Here is a 16,171-nt window from a genome sequence, read left to right on the forward strand (position 1 = left end):
ATCATGATTTTGTAGACAACTTATAAGTAAAACTGTGATAATGTTAGTATGTTTACTAAGTCCTGAGATTTTGACCATATTTGAGAAAAAAAACTTTAGATGGTTCAATTCCGGAAGGTTAGGCTTGTAAAGATAAAAATGAGTATATTAAAATAAAAATACATAGATTAATAAAGTCAAACCAAATGTATGTTTTTTGTATTTCATTTCTCTTTATATGCATCTAAAAATTTTCTTTTCATTTCCAAGTTTTCTTGGTGTCTTCTTTCCAAATTTCTTCTCTCGTCTCTTCTTAAATTCTATAAAAGATAGCATTTGCTCCTTGTTTTCTTCAAGCAGCTGAAATTTTTTTTGACTGTTTGTAGCTCTAGATGGCTTAACTTGTTGTGGAGACTGGTATGTCACAGGACCTAAGAACAAAAGAAACATTCTAGAGTATAAACCATAGAAGACAAATAAAAAAATATACACCTCAGCCAAATTTGCTTCTTTTTCTTTCCCCTAAGGCTTCTAATTGTTTAAAATCTATCTTTCATAAGATTCTACATACATTTTTCTACAACTTGATAACCTACCCTTGAATATGTTTTGATTTATACTCGCGTTTAGTATATTTTATACCCTTTTAAAAACAAAGAAAAAGTTAAAGCTTAGATGTAAAAACTTTTAACTTTGAAACCTATGAAATTATCAACAGTTTTTGTGGTAACAAACTGTAAGTAAGGAGCGACCCATCTCAATAGTAACCAAAACTTTAAAGAACAGAATTTTTGATACCAATAGATATATCAAGAGAGTCGGATTTTTATGCTGATTTCAAATATATAACTTTCATCAACTTTAGTCTTACCTATCCAAAGTTACGAGCCTGGGAAAATTTGCCTTATATTCAAAAACGGGGGAACACCCCCTAAAGCTCATAGAATCTTAATGAAAATCACACCATCAGAATCAGCGTATCAGAGAACTCTTCTGTAGAGGTTTCAAGCTCCTATCTGCAAAAATGTTAAACTTTGTATTTTTTACCAGAGATCAGGGATGCGTGGTTATTTGTTTTTTTCCCCATGGGTGATCGTATCAACTCAGTGGTCCTAAAATATTGCGAGGGCTCATTTGAACAGAAATTAAAAGTTCTAGTGCCCTTTTTAAGTGACAAAAAAATTCCAGGGCAACTAGGCCCCCTCCCACTCTCATTTTTTCTCAAAGTCACCAGATCAAAATTTTGAGACAGCCATTTTTTCAGCATAGTTGAAAAATCTAATAACTATGTTTTTGAGGATGACTTAATTCCACAAGTCCCTGGTGGACAGGCTGAAAGTTATGAACTTGGTCCATTGTTTACATATAGTATTGGTTATTGGGAAGTATACAGACGTTTTCAGTTTTTTTTTGCTCATGTGTGTGTGTGGGGGGGGGGGTCGGGGTTTACGCGGGAGGATCTTTCAATGGAGGAATGTTTTGTTGGGGAAGATCATTTTTCCGTGCGCCGAATTTCCCAGCATTACTGAAAAAACGTTCAGAAATTAAATAAAAAAAAACTTTTGTTCAACTGAAAGTAAGGAGGAACATTAAAACGAAAAGAAATTATTACGTATATGAGGGGTTTCACCCCTGCTGACAAGATTCTGCTTTACTTTGCGGGAGCTTTTCTACCCTGCAAGTCTAAATTCGGAGTTATAAAAAAGACTAGCAAAGCAGAAACCCTCAATACTTGTATACAGGAGAGACAGAGGTGATGCCATTCTAGCCCATAAGTTAATGAGGGCTAATTCTCTCTCAGCACTATTTTCTACTGTTGGTCCCAAGCCTTTTAAGTAGTATACCCTATCAAGAGTCTGCACTCAATTCTTTTCCTCAAGAATCATCAACAGTTGGAATAGACTCTCTGCAGAAACAGTTTCTGCTGTACTCATTGACATCTCCATGATACAAACAAAGGTTGAATGCTGAGTGGTCATCTGAAACGGGAGGGGGGGGGTTTATTCAATTTATAAGTTTACTTTTTTCTTAAGGGGTTTTTTAAATCTTAAGGGTGTTTCTTACTTTTCATTTAGAGGTAGCAGAACGAAGGGTTTGAATCCCTCCTCCTATAAATTGAATGAAAAGGGATCTGATTGAGTTTTGTTACCTCTTTCTTGAGACTAAGGATTACGGGTTTAGGAATACCTTGTTACTCTTATAATTCTGATTCCCAATGAGAGCGTTACCTAGAATTCAAGAAAGATTGTCTGACGTCTTGTAATACGAACAAGAAATTCATAATAAACAATGAATTTATTGGTACTCACTTAAAATGGACAATTGAAAAAATTTGCATGACAAGTGAATAAGTGTTCAAACAGGTCGTCTTTGGATACTTTCCTAAGACTGATTTTTTCACATAATTTTCTGTGTATATCTACTGCAAAACAACTGGTTTGCTTACCTCGCTCATAGCTGGGAAGATACAAAAAAGCTTACGAGATTAGATGCAAATCCGAATGAACAAACAAGGTTGGATTTAAATAAGTATGTAAAAAAAACACAATTTATATGAAACAAACTACGCTGTATATGTCACTTGCCTGCGACTTTTAAAACTTCAGCTATACAAGGATAATAGCAAAAAACTTTGGATTTCTACTTGGGAAATAACCTGTCCCCCAAATTAGGCAAAAGCCCACCAGCACATTGAGTTTGGCACGTAAGCCATTACCCATTTCTGTTGCAAAATTGTAGGGTTATCAGAAAATTATACTTTTTTCAAAAGATGCAATTTTTTGCTTCTATGCAAAGGAAACGCTTTTCTTGGCAATGCAATACGTTACATATCTCCCTTCCCCTAGTTGTTGATGCCCTCATAATATAATTAAAATATTTCATGTTATGCATTTATTTTTACAATTAAAACATTGTTCATTATTTTGTACAAAAGGAATGCATTTCATTCACAATGGGGGATTAATATTATAAATTTTCATTTTTTATTTAAAATTACCATAATATTCATTAGATTATATTGCTACATCTCTGATCATAATAATGTCACTTAAATGTAAAATTAAATTTTAAATACACTCACAATAATGGGTTCCTTTTTTTAATACCAAGCTTCAGTTGTTTTTCTTACGTTTTATTTTATTTAGGGTTTAGTATTTTTCGTTTTTTTGTTAGGATTACAAGAATTAAATATAGCTTGGTCCAATTGATGCTGGGTATTTCAAATTATAAATATACATGATTACTAAATTTTAAAAACATAGCACAATAATGATTTACAATATTTCACTGGTTTTCTGGCATATTAATTTTGTTCACTTAATTTGTCCTTTAATTTTTATCACACGTCTTTTTTAATCTGTTCTGTTTCACATCCTGCCATAATTCTGCATTTCTCTTATCTACCCTTTTCACTTGTTGATTTTGATTGATTATTGATCTTATTGCAAAAGCGAACTTTAGTGTTTTTTTTCCCATTATCACTGCAATTAAACTTAAAATTTATAATAGTCTATAAATTTTAGAATCAGTATCAAAAGTTTTCATTGGTTCCCTTTTTTTCAATCTTTATATATCAAAGTATCTATCAAAACCTTATTTGGATGTAATGTTCATTTAATAAAGATTGGAGTTTATGTAAGTTATATCTTATCTTAGTTCTTGATGAAGTTGTTCTTATAGATTTCCTGCTGCAAATCAATTTTCTGCTGCTTCATGGCTCGTATGACTAAGCTTCTCATTTGATTGTTTTGCGGGGTTATGTCTTCAGTTGATTACCTTGGACACTTGGATTTGGTCTGCATGCGTGTGACGTCTTTTAATCTGGTATATGTTTCTTCTAGTTTGAGGAATATTGTGAGTTTGTTATCTTCTGCTGAGGAAGATATGCCTCTTTGTTGAGTCATTCTTGTCTTTCAAGTTCTCTGTAAGATGGGGAAGAACAGAGTTTCTTTATTATGACTGGGTTACTTAGGTGCCATTTGTGGTGATGATCAGCGTGACTGGGAAATATCAACAATGTATCTTCTTGGGTTTTTTTTTGGTGGTTGACGAATTATGACGAAGGATGTTACATTGATTAAGACCATGTTGGTATCTTTGTGGCATGCCCGTTCCTGTAATAAAAACTCTTTGTGTTTTCGGCAGATTTCTTGATACATGGTGTAGATATAACTACACGATGTTAATATTGTAGTCTTCGATTCGGTTGACTTCAGTGATTTGCAGTTTTAAACGGAAACTCCAGGTCCTTCATCCATTGATAGTTCCATTGTAGTCTTTATCTATTGTCTTTCGACTCCTTAAAATGATAATTTTGACTCTAAAATCACAAATCGCTTTAAAGATTAAGACTTGTGTAATAGCAGATTTGTGTTCAATAGCATGTTACTTAGTGCATAAAAAGAAGGTATAAAATACTTCAAAAGAAGGTATCAAATACTTCAATAATATTGCAAAAATACATAGTTACATATAAGTATGGATTTAAATAAGGATGCTAAAAAAAACTTCAATTTATATGACACATGGTACGCTGTATATTTCACTTGCCTGCAACTTTTAAAGCTTCAGCTAAATAAGGATAACGGCAAAAAACTTTGGATTTCTACTTGGGAAATAACCTGTCCCCCAAATTAGGCAAAAGCCCACCAGCAAGATCAGCATGCCTAAGACTCTAGGCAGGCATGCCTCCTTCCCAAAACTAACCTGATAAGTATGTGTCCAACAAGAGAGTCAGTCATTCATACTCCTACCATTTACCCGTGCCCCAGCCATTTAAACATTTGCCTCTCAATTACTTGGACTATCTGTCTTGGCTTTTCTTTGTCCACAATTATCCAGTCCAGTCTTGATTTGTAATGAAAGTAAACAGAGCCAACTAACAGTTCACCTACTGCAATTGACAACGCATCCATTAGGAGCACATCAAAAGGTTTTTCACCATGGAGATTGTGAGTTTTTTTTCATGCTTCCCATCCTTTCAACACCAAAAGTGGCACCTTACTCCCATTTTCTGATTTCATGCCACTATATGATGATGTAACCAAAATAATATTTATAAAAAGCCTATAGAAATGAAAATTATCTTTCAAGTCAGTCGAGCTCATTATTTGGTTACTATGGTTTTTCCTTCTGAAGAGTTAAAAAATTGTCAGGATTGCACAGCCTAAATTAGGAGTTAGTAGGGATTAGGGGGTTCACATCTGTTTAGCTCAACATAGTGAAGTCTATCCAATAGAATTTTTCATAGGTAAATTTGCTTTTTTAGCCTAAATACAACACAGTCCAAAGTTTTACCCAAATCATTTAAAGATGAAGGATTCAAAATACCTAAAAACTTATAATATTGTTTACTCTATCTTAGTTCCAAAACTAATAAAAAAAGGAAAGATCCATATTATACAACTTCAGCCAGAACTAGGTTGTTACAAAACTAAATAACTAATTTAACCTTATTTGTATAAGATTGCATTCTAACTATTGAAAAAAAAAAATCTTTTTATAGCCATTTTTTGCTATGGATTTATGTGCCTTTTAACTACTAGGCCTTAAAATTCTCTTCTTTAATCTATAAGAAAGTTCATTTATGTATTCTTCAATGTGTTATCTGAATTGATTTTCAATATTATTCAAATAAAGACATAGCTGAATATTCATATTTACAGAAATAATTTTTTCTGTAAAGAATTTGATTTTACTTCAACTTTGCTTCTTGGACTTCAATATTTCATTTCATATCAATAAAATTTACCATTGCAATTAAGGTTCTATAAAGAGGATAATTAGTTTCACACTTGAAAGAATGGTAAATTTCTAGTGTATCTACAGTTTGTTATCTTGGAAAGGGGTTAGGTTAGGAAAATGAAACTTTTAGTTATGAATCAAGGGCCAAAAATATACTATGGGAAGGTATTGCCAAGCTTCCACATTAACCATCTTCCAATTTCCAATTCTTAGAAATTTGCCTGCTTGACAGGTGAAATTTCAATAAAACAACATTTTACCTTAATTTTCAGTTATCAGTTTCTTTTTCTCTGGTTTTAGTTCTGAAAATGCAATTCCTGCTATTTGAGTAGAATTTTAAGCCATATTCATGGGATTTTTTTTTCATAATTTAGGGAATATATTTACAGATCTTTGAAACCTCATAAATTGGAAATGAGCAAAGTTGTTAAGCAGAAAACAGTCTGCTTGTACTTCTTTTAAGCAAAAGATCTATTTTGCAAGGTTTCACTTTCATAACAGATAGATTTTTAAACGTCATCAAAGGTGACTGCCCTCTGGAGGGAGAAGTGGAGGTAGGTACTTCAAATTACCTTCCTGGGATATACCTTAGTCTCTAGACCCATCCCTGAAAGTTTAATTTTCTGGTAAATTTTTTGCGGTTCATATTATTGACTTACAAATAAAGTAAACATACCACTCAATGGCTTTTTTCATGCTCTTTCCAAATATAATAATCATTTTTGCCGCAAATGAATTTTACCCCCATCCCTATATACACCAATTCAAGGTATATATTTGCACATTAGGGGAGGGTGGGGGTAAAGTTTAAACTTACCTCTCATTTGCTTCAGAAATAAATTTTCCCCCACCACCCCTAATGTACAAATATACATCCTAAATTGATATATATAGGGGTGGGGGTAAATTCATTTGTGGCAAAAACCATTATTATGTTTGGAAAAAGCATAAAAAAGGCATCAAGTAGTGAGTTTACTTTATTTGTAAGTCAATTATATGAACTAGAAAAATTTACCAATTTTCCTAACCCAACCTCTCCAAGATAGCAAAGAGTAGCTAAACTAGAATTTTACCAAAAATACTCATAAAAAGCCTATGCATGTCTTATTTAGCATTAAAGTTGGTCAAGCTGATAAATTTGTTGATATTGCTCTTCCTTTTGAAGAGTCAAAACTTGAAATGATTGCATGCCCTAAATTAGTTATTAAAGATTATAAGGTTGAAAGTTGTTTAGCTCAGCATAGTGAAGTATATCTTATAGAATTTTGTCATAGGTAAATTATATAGGTCATAGCTCTGAAACTAATGAAACAAAGGAATGATCCATCGTGCAACTTCAGCCGAAACTAGTTTTTTAAAAAACTAGGTTACTAAACCTCTAATTGGTAGTCAATAAATTATGTTGATTGTAGTTAAAGCTACAATTTCACGTTTCAAAGCTTTAAAACTAAATAATGTTGTCTCTTTTTCGTTTTAAGAACAACCGGTATTTTGGCGAGAATGTATCGTTTGATCACAAACAATTTTTTCCGGTTTCAAACAAGTCTATTTTTGTGACAAACATTCAAACTGGTAGAACCAATTATGTCACCGGTTAAACCGACCGGTCACGCAAAAAAGCGCCTAACACACAAATTTTTGGTATTTGTTTAGCCCTGTGTCGCATGATAAGGAGACATGTTAAGAAAACAATTCCTACTTTAAAATATGTATAATGGTTCTAGTTCTTATATTATCCAACGGGAGAACCTTTATCATCAAGTCTTTCCTCTGAAAATCCTTCTTTTTCTAGCTCAAAAGAAAAAGTTTCCTAAAACTACCACGTTGAGATTCAATGCTTAAGTCTTTTTAAATTGCCGCCTAATAAGTTGTTTTATAGATAGCGTTCATGCCGGTCTTTAGCGTTCATATTTTGATAGTGGCCCTTCGCCACTGCTCTTGAAAAAAAAAGAATGAACGCTATCTATAAAACAACTTATTTGGCGGCAGTTTATAGCGGCAATTAAAAAGACTTATGCATTGAATCTCAACATGGTATTTTTAGGAAACTTTCTCTTTTAAGCTGGAAAAAGAAGGATTTTTTAAAAGAAAAACTTGATGATAAAGGTTCTCCCGTTGGATAATATAAGAACTAGGATCATTGTACATATTTTAAGGTAAGAATTGTTTTCTTAACATGTTTCCTTGTCATGGGACACAAGGCTAAACAAATACCCATCTTGAGCCCTTGAAGGGACCCCAAAGGTATTTTGTTTTTGTTACCATACAAAGAAGCTATAACCTAACCTGCAAAATACTTGATTTTTAATTCAAAGTGTTTTCCTACCATCTAAAGTTTTTCAAATGCCATCAACAAAAATAGCCCTGAATTTTACAATTTAGAACTTTGCTGTTGACAATTCAGGGTAGCCTATATATTTGCACATTAAGGGGGTGGGGTAAAATTCATGGTAAATTTGCAGTAGGCCATATAAATTAGCTAAGATGAAAGTGAAAATATAATTTGATGCCTTTTTTTTATGCTCTTTCACAATTTAGTAATTGCTACTGGGGCTAGTGGCATCTTGAGCCCTTGAAGGGGCCCCAAAGGTATTTTGTTTTTGTAACCCTACAAAGAAATTATAACCTAACCTGCAAAATACTTGATTTTCAATTCAAACTGTTTTCCTACCATTTCAAGTTTTTCAAATGCCATCAACAAAAATAGCACTTGACTTTGAAATTTGGAACTTTGCTGTTGACAATTCAGGGTATATATTTGCACTTAGGGGGGGGGGGTAAAATTCATGGTAAATTTGCAGTGGGCCATATAATTTAGCTAGCATGACAGCTGGGATTTATGGTCTTTATAATTCATATAATATACCTTTGGGGCCCCTTTAAGGGCTCAAGATGCAATTAGCCCCAGAAGTGATTATTGAATTATGAAAGAGCATAAAAAAGGCATCAAATGATGGTTTCACTTTCATCCTAGCTAAATTATAGGGCCACCTAGAAATTTACCATTTCTGTTTTTTTAGAGGCACTTCCCATAAAAAGGGTGGCCATATTAAGCTTTGAAAAGAGATGATTTGATTAGGGTAAAGGTACTGATGATTTGAAAATGCAATTTTCGAAACCCTGCTGAAATTTTCCTTCAAAACAGAATAATTCTGATTAGCCATAACTTGGAGCGCCATCTCTTGAAGCTGTTTTTGTATTTCAACATTATGAAACGTTGACGCCATATCTGGTACACCCAGATAAGGAAAGAACATTAAATTTAGTCAGTGTCCCGTTTCTGACAAGAAAGGAGCTCCCAACGATTTTTCAGGTATGCAATGTTTAAACTGGTGTTGCTTGGTTATTTATTGGAAAAAAGTTGGGATTAGCACCAATGCATCAAGATACATCTGATTTTATCTCAATTCTCGTCACATTAGCCTTTTCTTGATAAAATTAAATGGCAACAAATATTAAATTGTCAAAACTAGGTTACAAGTGTCAAAAATTCTTGTTTAAAGTAGTGGAATATCGGGTGCACTAACAATGTTCATTTAGTCAAATTCAAATATAGATAATGGCTTCTATAAATTGATTTATTTCTTTTGCAAATATTTTGTAGTAGCCTTTTCAACTTTTTGACAGACATCAACAGGCCCTGTTGAAATATAGGTGTCTCTGTCAAAACTTCACTGAACAAGTAAAACAAATGAGAAATAATTGGTGTCAAAATTCAAAGATCCACTGACAAAAATAAAGCTGTCAAATTTATGAGTACCCGCTACTGCCAAAAATTGCATAGGTTCACATGGAAGTCATTTTCCCTTTCCTTAGCACTTATCAATGAAACTAAAAAAAAATTCTCAAATTTGGGTCAGAAGTTGAACCTCAACTTGAAAAATAATACACCGTTTTCTATAGCAACAAAAAAAGCAAGGAGCCATGTTTTGTCGGTAGGATTCTGGACTTTCCTGACAAAAGACAGTCCAGACTATAAATTTTCAGGTGGATTATAATTGCAGATCACACTTTGAAATGACCAAATGTTTCAACAATGAACAAATCTTTGTTGGGCCATTAAAACTGACAAGAAGTGGGTTATTCCAGATAGTGTTTGGAGATGCTATTCCTGTGGCATATATGCAACACTTTGAAAAAAGAACATTTATGTGATCTAGGTCACAATATCCTACTCCTTTGGATTAAATAATTTTGTCATACTAAATGCTACATACTTGAAACATTTTGTTAGATTTCTTACTTCTACTTTTTGAATAGTGTTTTATACTTTTATACATTAAATGAAGTTGAAGAAAAACAAAGAAACAAGAATATTGAATTTATTTTAAACCCATCATAAATACAGAAATTGATGAAAAAAAAAACAACAGAAAAGAGAGAAAAAAAAACAAAAAAAAAATACACTTAATGGTACAGACAAAGAAAACACACATACAAATCAATCAAAGTGACGAGAGTAGGGGTAGCCAAGGATGGCTACTACCCTCGAACTTAGCACAATACTTGTCAAGCAACTGATTAACTGCAGCAAATGGATCAGATACTGCGTATTGCCGGATCAGGTACGAATTAATTGTTCTCAGTGGAACTTGCAGCAAAAACTTCAAATATCTGAAGAAAATTCTATGGATTTTAAATTTATCTTCTTTACGCAGAAGTTTCCAAAATGGTGTTATATATAATATATGTGGCTGCGCGACAGCATTGTAAATTCTAGCCAGTGAAAACCTATTAAAATTTCTCTTCAAAGAAATTGTGGCCCCATACGCAGTTCTAATTTTATGCTCTATATGTGTGATGATTAGCGAACGGGTAGATGACAGTGTGTCTCCGATGGGCAGTCCCAAATATACTAGTGACTTTACAGGCTCAATAGACAGAGATCCTAGTTGAATGTGAGGTAGAACAGATTTATTCCAATTAAACAGCATTACTTCCGATTTTGATACATTAAAACTAAGGCCAATATCACCATACTGAGATGACAGGATATTAAAATTACTTTCTAGGGAAGTTATTTGCCGAGTAAAATTCAAGATGTCATCCGCAAAACCAACTAAGGTCACATCTATTCCTCTTAGAATACAGCTTTTAGTGACTTTGGACTGCGCCTCGGAAATACTATTAATAAACAACTCTGGCGAAGAAATTGCACCCTGTTTAATACCTTTTTTTTACAGGGATTTTCCTAGTGGGTTCTGCATTAGGAATGTGTACACACACATTTAATTGGCGATACAGATCATAAAGAGGTCTAACAATAGCTGGGTCGACACCATTTTTCCGTAATTCTAGCATTATCTGCGCATGTATGCCCAAGTCAAAAGGGCAGCGTATGTTGTATTCACCAATAGCCAGCGATTCATTAGAAATGTGCGCATCTAACAGAACATTTGCTACAACATTTAATGCGTGAGAGCATCCCATTCCTGACTGGAAACCAAACTGGTGGGGAGGGGCCTTGCAACACTTCCTAATGTCACCTATTATTAACAATTCGAAAATCTTGCAAAAAACAGAGGAAATAGTTAATCAATCTATAAGAAGACGGTTCTCTTGTGGCTTTTCATTGTTTCAGTATAGGTGTTATCGTTCCTGAGCTAAATAAATATGGTACGACACCTTGCTTCATAATAATCTGGTAAGCAATTGCAAGATGTTCAAGTAAAAGGGGACTACCATTCAATAGATGATGTGCACATATTTTATCAGCACCACTTGATGACTTCTTCTATAATTTTTTGAACACTTCACGGATTTGACTACTATTCACAACAAAATAATTTAACTCTTTAGTAAGGAGGGGACTTAGTTGCTCACAAAACATTTGGTTTTTCGACTCATCTGGGGCTGCAAATTCCCCACTAAAATAATGAACCCATACATTCTCACCAATCTCACTGGCATTCGGATTATTGTACTCAGCAGGCTTTGCACGCAGATTCCAAATCAGATTAGGATTATCCATGATTTTCTTTTGCAAATTTTCGCTTAGTTCTTTTGCAAATTTCTGCTTAGTAAAAATACGAATTTGATTGGCTGCACCACTTTTAGGCCTGTCACACTCATGCCAAATCTGCGGCCAAAACTTGGCCGCAGCCTTTGTATTAACCAAATAGGAGTTTTGGGCCCATCTTTTTACTCGAGATGTGCGGCGCAATTCAACACTCGGAACAGCTGAGCTTTCAGCTATTTTTAAAGTGTGGCATATTTCGGTAAAGTATAGGTTCAATTGCAGTCTTATTTCACTATCAGGTAAGTCAGCATTCCACTGGAGCAGATGAAATGGGACCTTAATTTTTCCGAGGACTTCGTCACACTTTTGTTGGAATGAAGGGCGGGAAACCATTTTTCCAGTCACTCACGAGCTTCGGTTTAGGTTTCGGCGGGTATGTATTCACAGTACATGGGATAGTGACAGACAGGGGCAGATGGCCTGTGTACATTCTGTCAAGTCCTACCTGTACAGTAGGTAGCTCAACATTATAACTAATAGCATGATAGATGTTAGACAGAGATTGGGAGAGACTTATAAAAGAAAATTGCATGTTTTTTGTGGCTAGCATGAATCCATTAGGAAGTGAACCTTGAAGCGCTTGGGCACAAGACTTGCTGCTGTCTTCAATGTTATAGTTGAAGTCCCCCAAAATAACTAATGGTTAGCCCTCACTTAGTACTGTCTTTATTGAGTTTCTGAGTCTCTTGGAAGCGACAGCAAACTTTTGCTCCGAAACAATATTATTGTGATTAGTAGGCAAGTAAACATTGGCTACAATGGAATCCTCACACTTAATAAACTGGAAATGTTCACTTTGCTGGAGACAGGCAAGGGAGAGGGGACCAGATTTGGAGATCATAGGAAGCCCTCCTGAAGGACGTCTGTGGTTGCCCAATTTGCGTGCTGGCTGTATAATATAATGATGATTTGAAGAAAATTTTAGCAAGTTGACACTGGCTTCCGTGAGAAAATGTTCTTGGAGGCAAATAAGGTCATATTTCTTCGATAGATCACTAAGAAATGGCAATTTTTCCAGCACTTTACCATTCATATTCCAACAGTACACCTTGCAGCCCATTAAGATACAGGAGGCATAGACGGCTGTGCTTGATTAAGTGGGCATGAGGCGTGGTAGCAATTCTGCTTTTTTAAGTTACAATTTAAACACATTTGGGGCTTCTTGCACGGGCTAACTCTTGAAGACGTATGATCAGTGCCGCCACAGTGTGAGCACTTTTCTTGTTGGTTGCAGTTGGCAGCGATATGTCCAACAATGTGACATTTAAAGCAGCGCCGGGGCAAGAAATGGAACTCCTCAACCCTGAATAGCTCAAGGCAGATCTTAAGGGGATTGGCAATAGCATTTTTCATATCAGCGCGACTCGGGTAGTATAATTTGAAGGCTCTAGTGTCACCGCACTGAACAGCTTTTTCACACCCAGCTACTCGGCTTAGCTCGTTTTCATCTAGAAAACTAGGAATCCGCTTTACAATGCCTACAAATTGGGGCACTCTCACTTGGGTGTCATTTTGCTCACTACTCATGGCCTGAGCTAGTTGGGCTGCTGAAACGTGTGACTTTACAAGGATTTTCCAGTCCTTTCTGCTACGCTTTCGAGCAAGAGAGTCCGAATCAACCCCACTTGGGCACAGCTTGCTTTTGAACTCTTGGCTAGCGTGGGGCGAGTTGAGATCAGATGGCATATTTTTAACCACCACTGAGTACAGAGGCTTCTGTTGTGTCACTTATGGTCCAAGAGAGGGAGGGGTTCGGGACATAGCGTTGGAAATAGCAATACACTGTTCAGACACTATACTTAATTGATCGAAGGACTTATCTGTATCTAGCTTGATTTTTCCGGATATAGAATCTCATACAAAATCGATGCGTCAACACAGTTCATTAACTTTGACTAGATTGCAAGCACTGATTTCGTCTGGACATGTGGGAACTACCTAGGGATCCACAATAACACATTTTGGTAATGTTTTCTTGTCTTTGGCATATGGGATAATATCTTCGCCATTTCAATAATATTATCGTTGTCGTTGGCAGTTTTCCGGAATACGTAATCATATCCCAGTTCGCTCCCGATAGAGATCAACTTTTCTTTCGCGTTTAATATGTCCATATGAGAAAAAAACTCCACTGCTCTTTTAACAATTTGCTCTATTTTGTTTCCTGTTTGCATCGAGCGATACATAAAGTTCAGCACAGCATTTCGTACAAGCGTCGCCATCGCACCTTCACGTCATCAGGCAAATTGCAATCCAGTAATCAAAGTCCAGGTACTGAAATCACCCAGGAGCTAAGGAAGTGTAAGTAACCCCTCACCTATCCACCACAATTTTCGGGTAGCTAATCACCGGCGGGCACAATGCGACGCTTGCGGGGGTTCTTTCCCCTCTTCTGCTTATTCCGAGTAGAAAGTCAGATGCAACTTAATGATATGGGAGAAATTGCCGTTATAGATGACGCTCCAGTCCACTTAAGAAAAAAGAAGGCGCTGGTGAGGATGTCCGAAGAGAAAGACCTATTCTAGGGATTGGAGGATATCACTCAATTTAACTTAACTATAAATTTTTCTATTAAAGAGTACAAATCAATATGAAAACAACCTCAAAGTAGTGCAATAGCTTTATCCCATTAACAGCAAACAAGCAAACTCAGGCACATACACTCTGGAAATAACATAGATGGCGTTTTTTTTGTAGATATATTGGTCAAATACACCAGGTTCCACTCACAGATATTCCCCAAGTATTTCAACACGTGTCAAATACACCAGGTTCCACCCACGGGTATTCCCCAAGTATTTTGACACATGTCAAATGGGTTCCGACTTGCGTCAAAAACAGGTAACTTTTTTTGTGTTGAATTTGTAGGTGAAGATGCTCTAATATAGGAAAATCGGAGTTTTGTACTCTTTTCAGATAAAACTTCAAACTTCTCATCAAACAGTTTGTTTCTTAGAAAGTATTCCAGCATACTAAAACACTTTTCAAACCAAAAGTCTTTAAATTGAGACTTATAGAGTAGAAAAACAGCTGTTTTTTTTTACAAAATCTGTCAAATCATCAGTACCTACACCCAAGAAGTACTATGGCTATTTTGATGAATCAGATGTGATCAGAGGCTAAAAAGCCCCCTCACCATGCCCTTTTTTCCAAATGCATCCAAGCAAAATGTTTAGCTAGCTATTGTGTTCATAGGCTATGCCTCTAGGATGGACAATATCCCCCACAGTCCTTAAGTCTACCCCCTATCCCATCCACACCTTTTTTTCCTCAGATGCATCAGATCAAAATTTTAAGATAGCCATTTTGTTCAAAGATTAAATAAATAACCATTAACATATATATTAACAGATTATTCAGATAGTTCAGAAATAAACTTACCACTAGCATCAGAATATCATCCTGAATCTAAATATAACATTCATTTCTGCTGCAAATGAAGGTACTTATGTATTATACAGAAAGCATCTCAGAATTGAAGTTGGTTAATGCTAATGAAATAAAACAAAATATGATGAAAATATAATGGTTTAAAAACACATTTTGGCTATATATTTGCAGATTAGGGGGGGGGGTAAAGCATAGAATATATTAAATATGTAACCTAACCTAGGTACCATTTTTTGCCCCTTCAACCCCCAAAAAACTAAAGTTTAAATATTTTTCGCAGAGTGAGAAACCCCTGTATGCCTAGTAATAACCTGTTTATCCTATAGGTTCTTTGCAATTCTCAGTAAGTTTTCTGTATAATACATAAGTACCCAAATGAACTTTACCCCCACCTCTGCATATACCGATCCAGGGTATATTCGACTTTAGGGTATATAGTTGCACATTAGGGAGAGAAGGAGGTAAAGTTCATTTCTGATGCAACTATATGTTACATTTGGATTTAAGATGCAATTCTGACTACATACTTAAGTTTAAATCTGAAGTATGTAGCTCTAATCGTCAAATATATACCCTAAATCAATATATACAGGGTTGAGGGTTAAGTAATATTTTAATATTCAAATCAGTTAAAATAATAGTTACCATTCCTAAATCAGCTACAAGTAGCAATTTTTTCTTGCAATTTTTTTAAACATATTCTTAAACTTTTTGCTACTATTGGCTTTTTTGAGCCCCCCTAAAGAATCAAAATGTAAGTTCCCTGGAAGCAATTATTATATTTAGAAAAAGCATAAAAAGGCATCAAGTGATGTATTTACTTCCTCATAGCTAAATTATAGGAAAGACAAAAAATTTACTGTCAACATAGACTAGCTCAAATTGTATATTCTCAATAAATTTTTCTTAGCTCTTCTTCCTGTCACTTGTTTACCATAATTAAAAAAGATGAAAGCTGTAGGTTTCTATTAACAATGTATTGATAGGTTTATATATAATAGAAAAAAATTTTGATTATTTTTAATCTAATTCTTGGTG

At 34.9% G+C, this 16,171-nt stretch overlaps 1 protein-coding gene and 1 long non-coding RNA gene across 4 annotated transcripts in view; one reads left to right on the forward strand and one right to left on the reverse strand.

Annotated features, from left to right (window-relative positions):
• Nucleotides 1-213: 213 nt before the first annotated feature.
• LOC148944927 (uncharacterized) lies at nt 214-6,578 on the reverse strand. The gene is made up of 2 exons (XR_016142706.1): nt 6,542-6,578; nt 214-410 (listed from the first exon to the last, which is right to left on the reverse strand). It is a non-coding gene; the product is annotated as an uncharacterized LOC148944927 (long non-coding RNA).
• A 1,159-nt stretch (nt 6,579-7,737) lies between these two features.
• The window catches only part of LOC148944928 (uncharacterized), an 87,504-nt gene continuing 79,070 nt past the window's right edge, over nt 7,738-16,171 (forward strand). For all 3 annotated transcript variants that reach the window (XR_016142677.1, XM_089098562.1, XM_089098563.1), the window contains exon 1: nt 7,738-7,880. Coding sequence is in view for 2 of the 3 variants with exons in the window: in XM_089098562.1 (XP_088954688.1) it covers nt 7,822-7,880 (59 nt within the window). In the remaining variant the exon portion in view is untranslated. The remainder of the gene's footprint in view (nt 7,881-16,171) is intronic.

Source organism: Artemia sp. Qi Xiang Cuo, chromosome 13 (genome assembly GCF_049724085.1).
Source record: "Artemia sp. Qi Xiang Cuo chromosome 13, ASM4972408v1, whole genome shotgun sequence".
Taxonomy (NCBI): Eukaryota; Metazoa; Arthropoda; class Branchiopoda; order Anostraca; family Artemiidae; genus Artemia; species Artemia sp. Qi Xiang Cuo.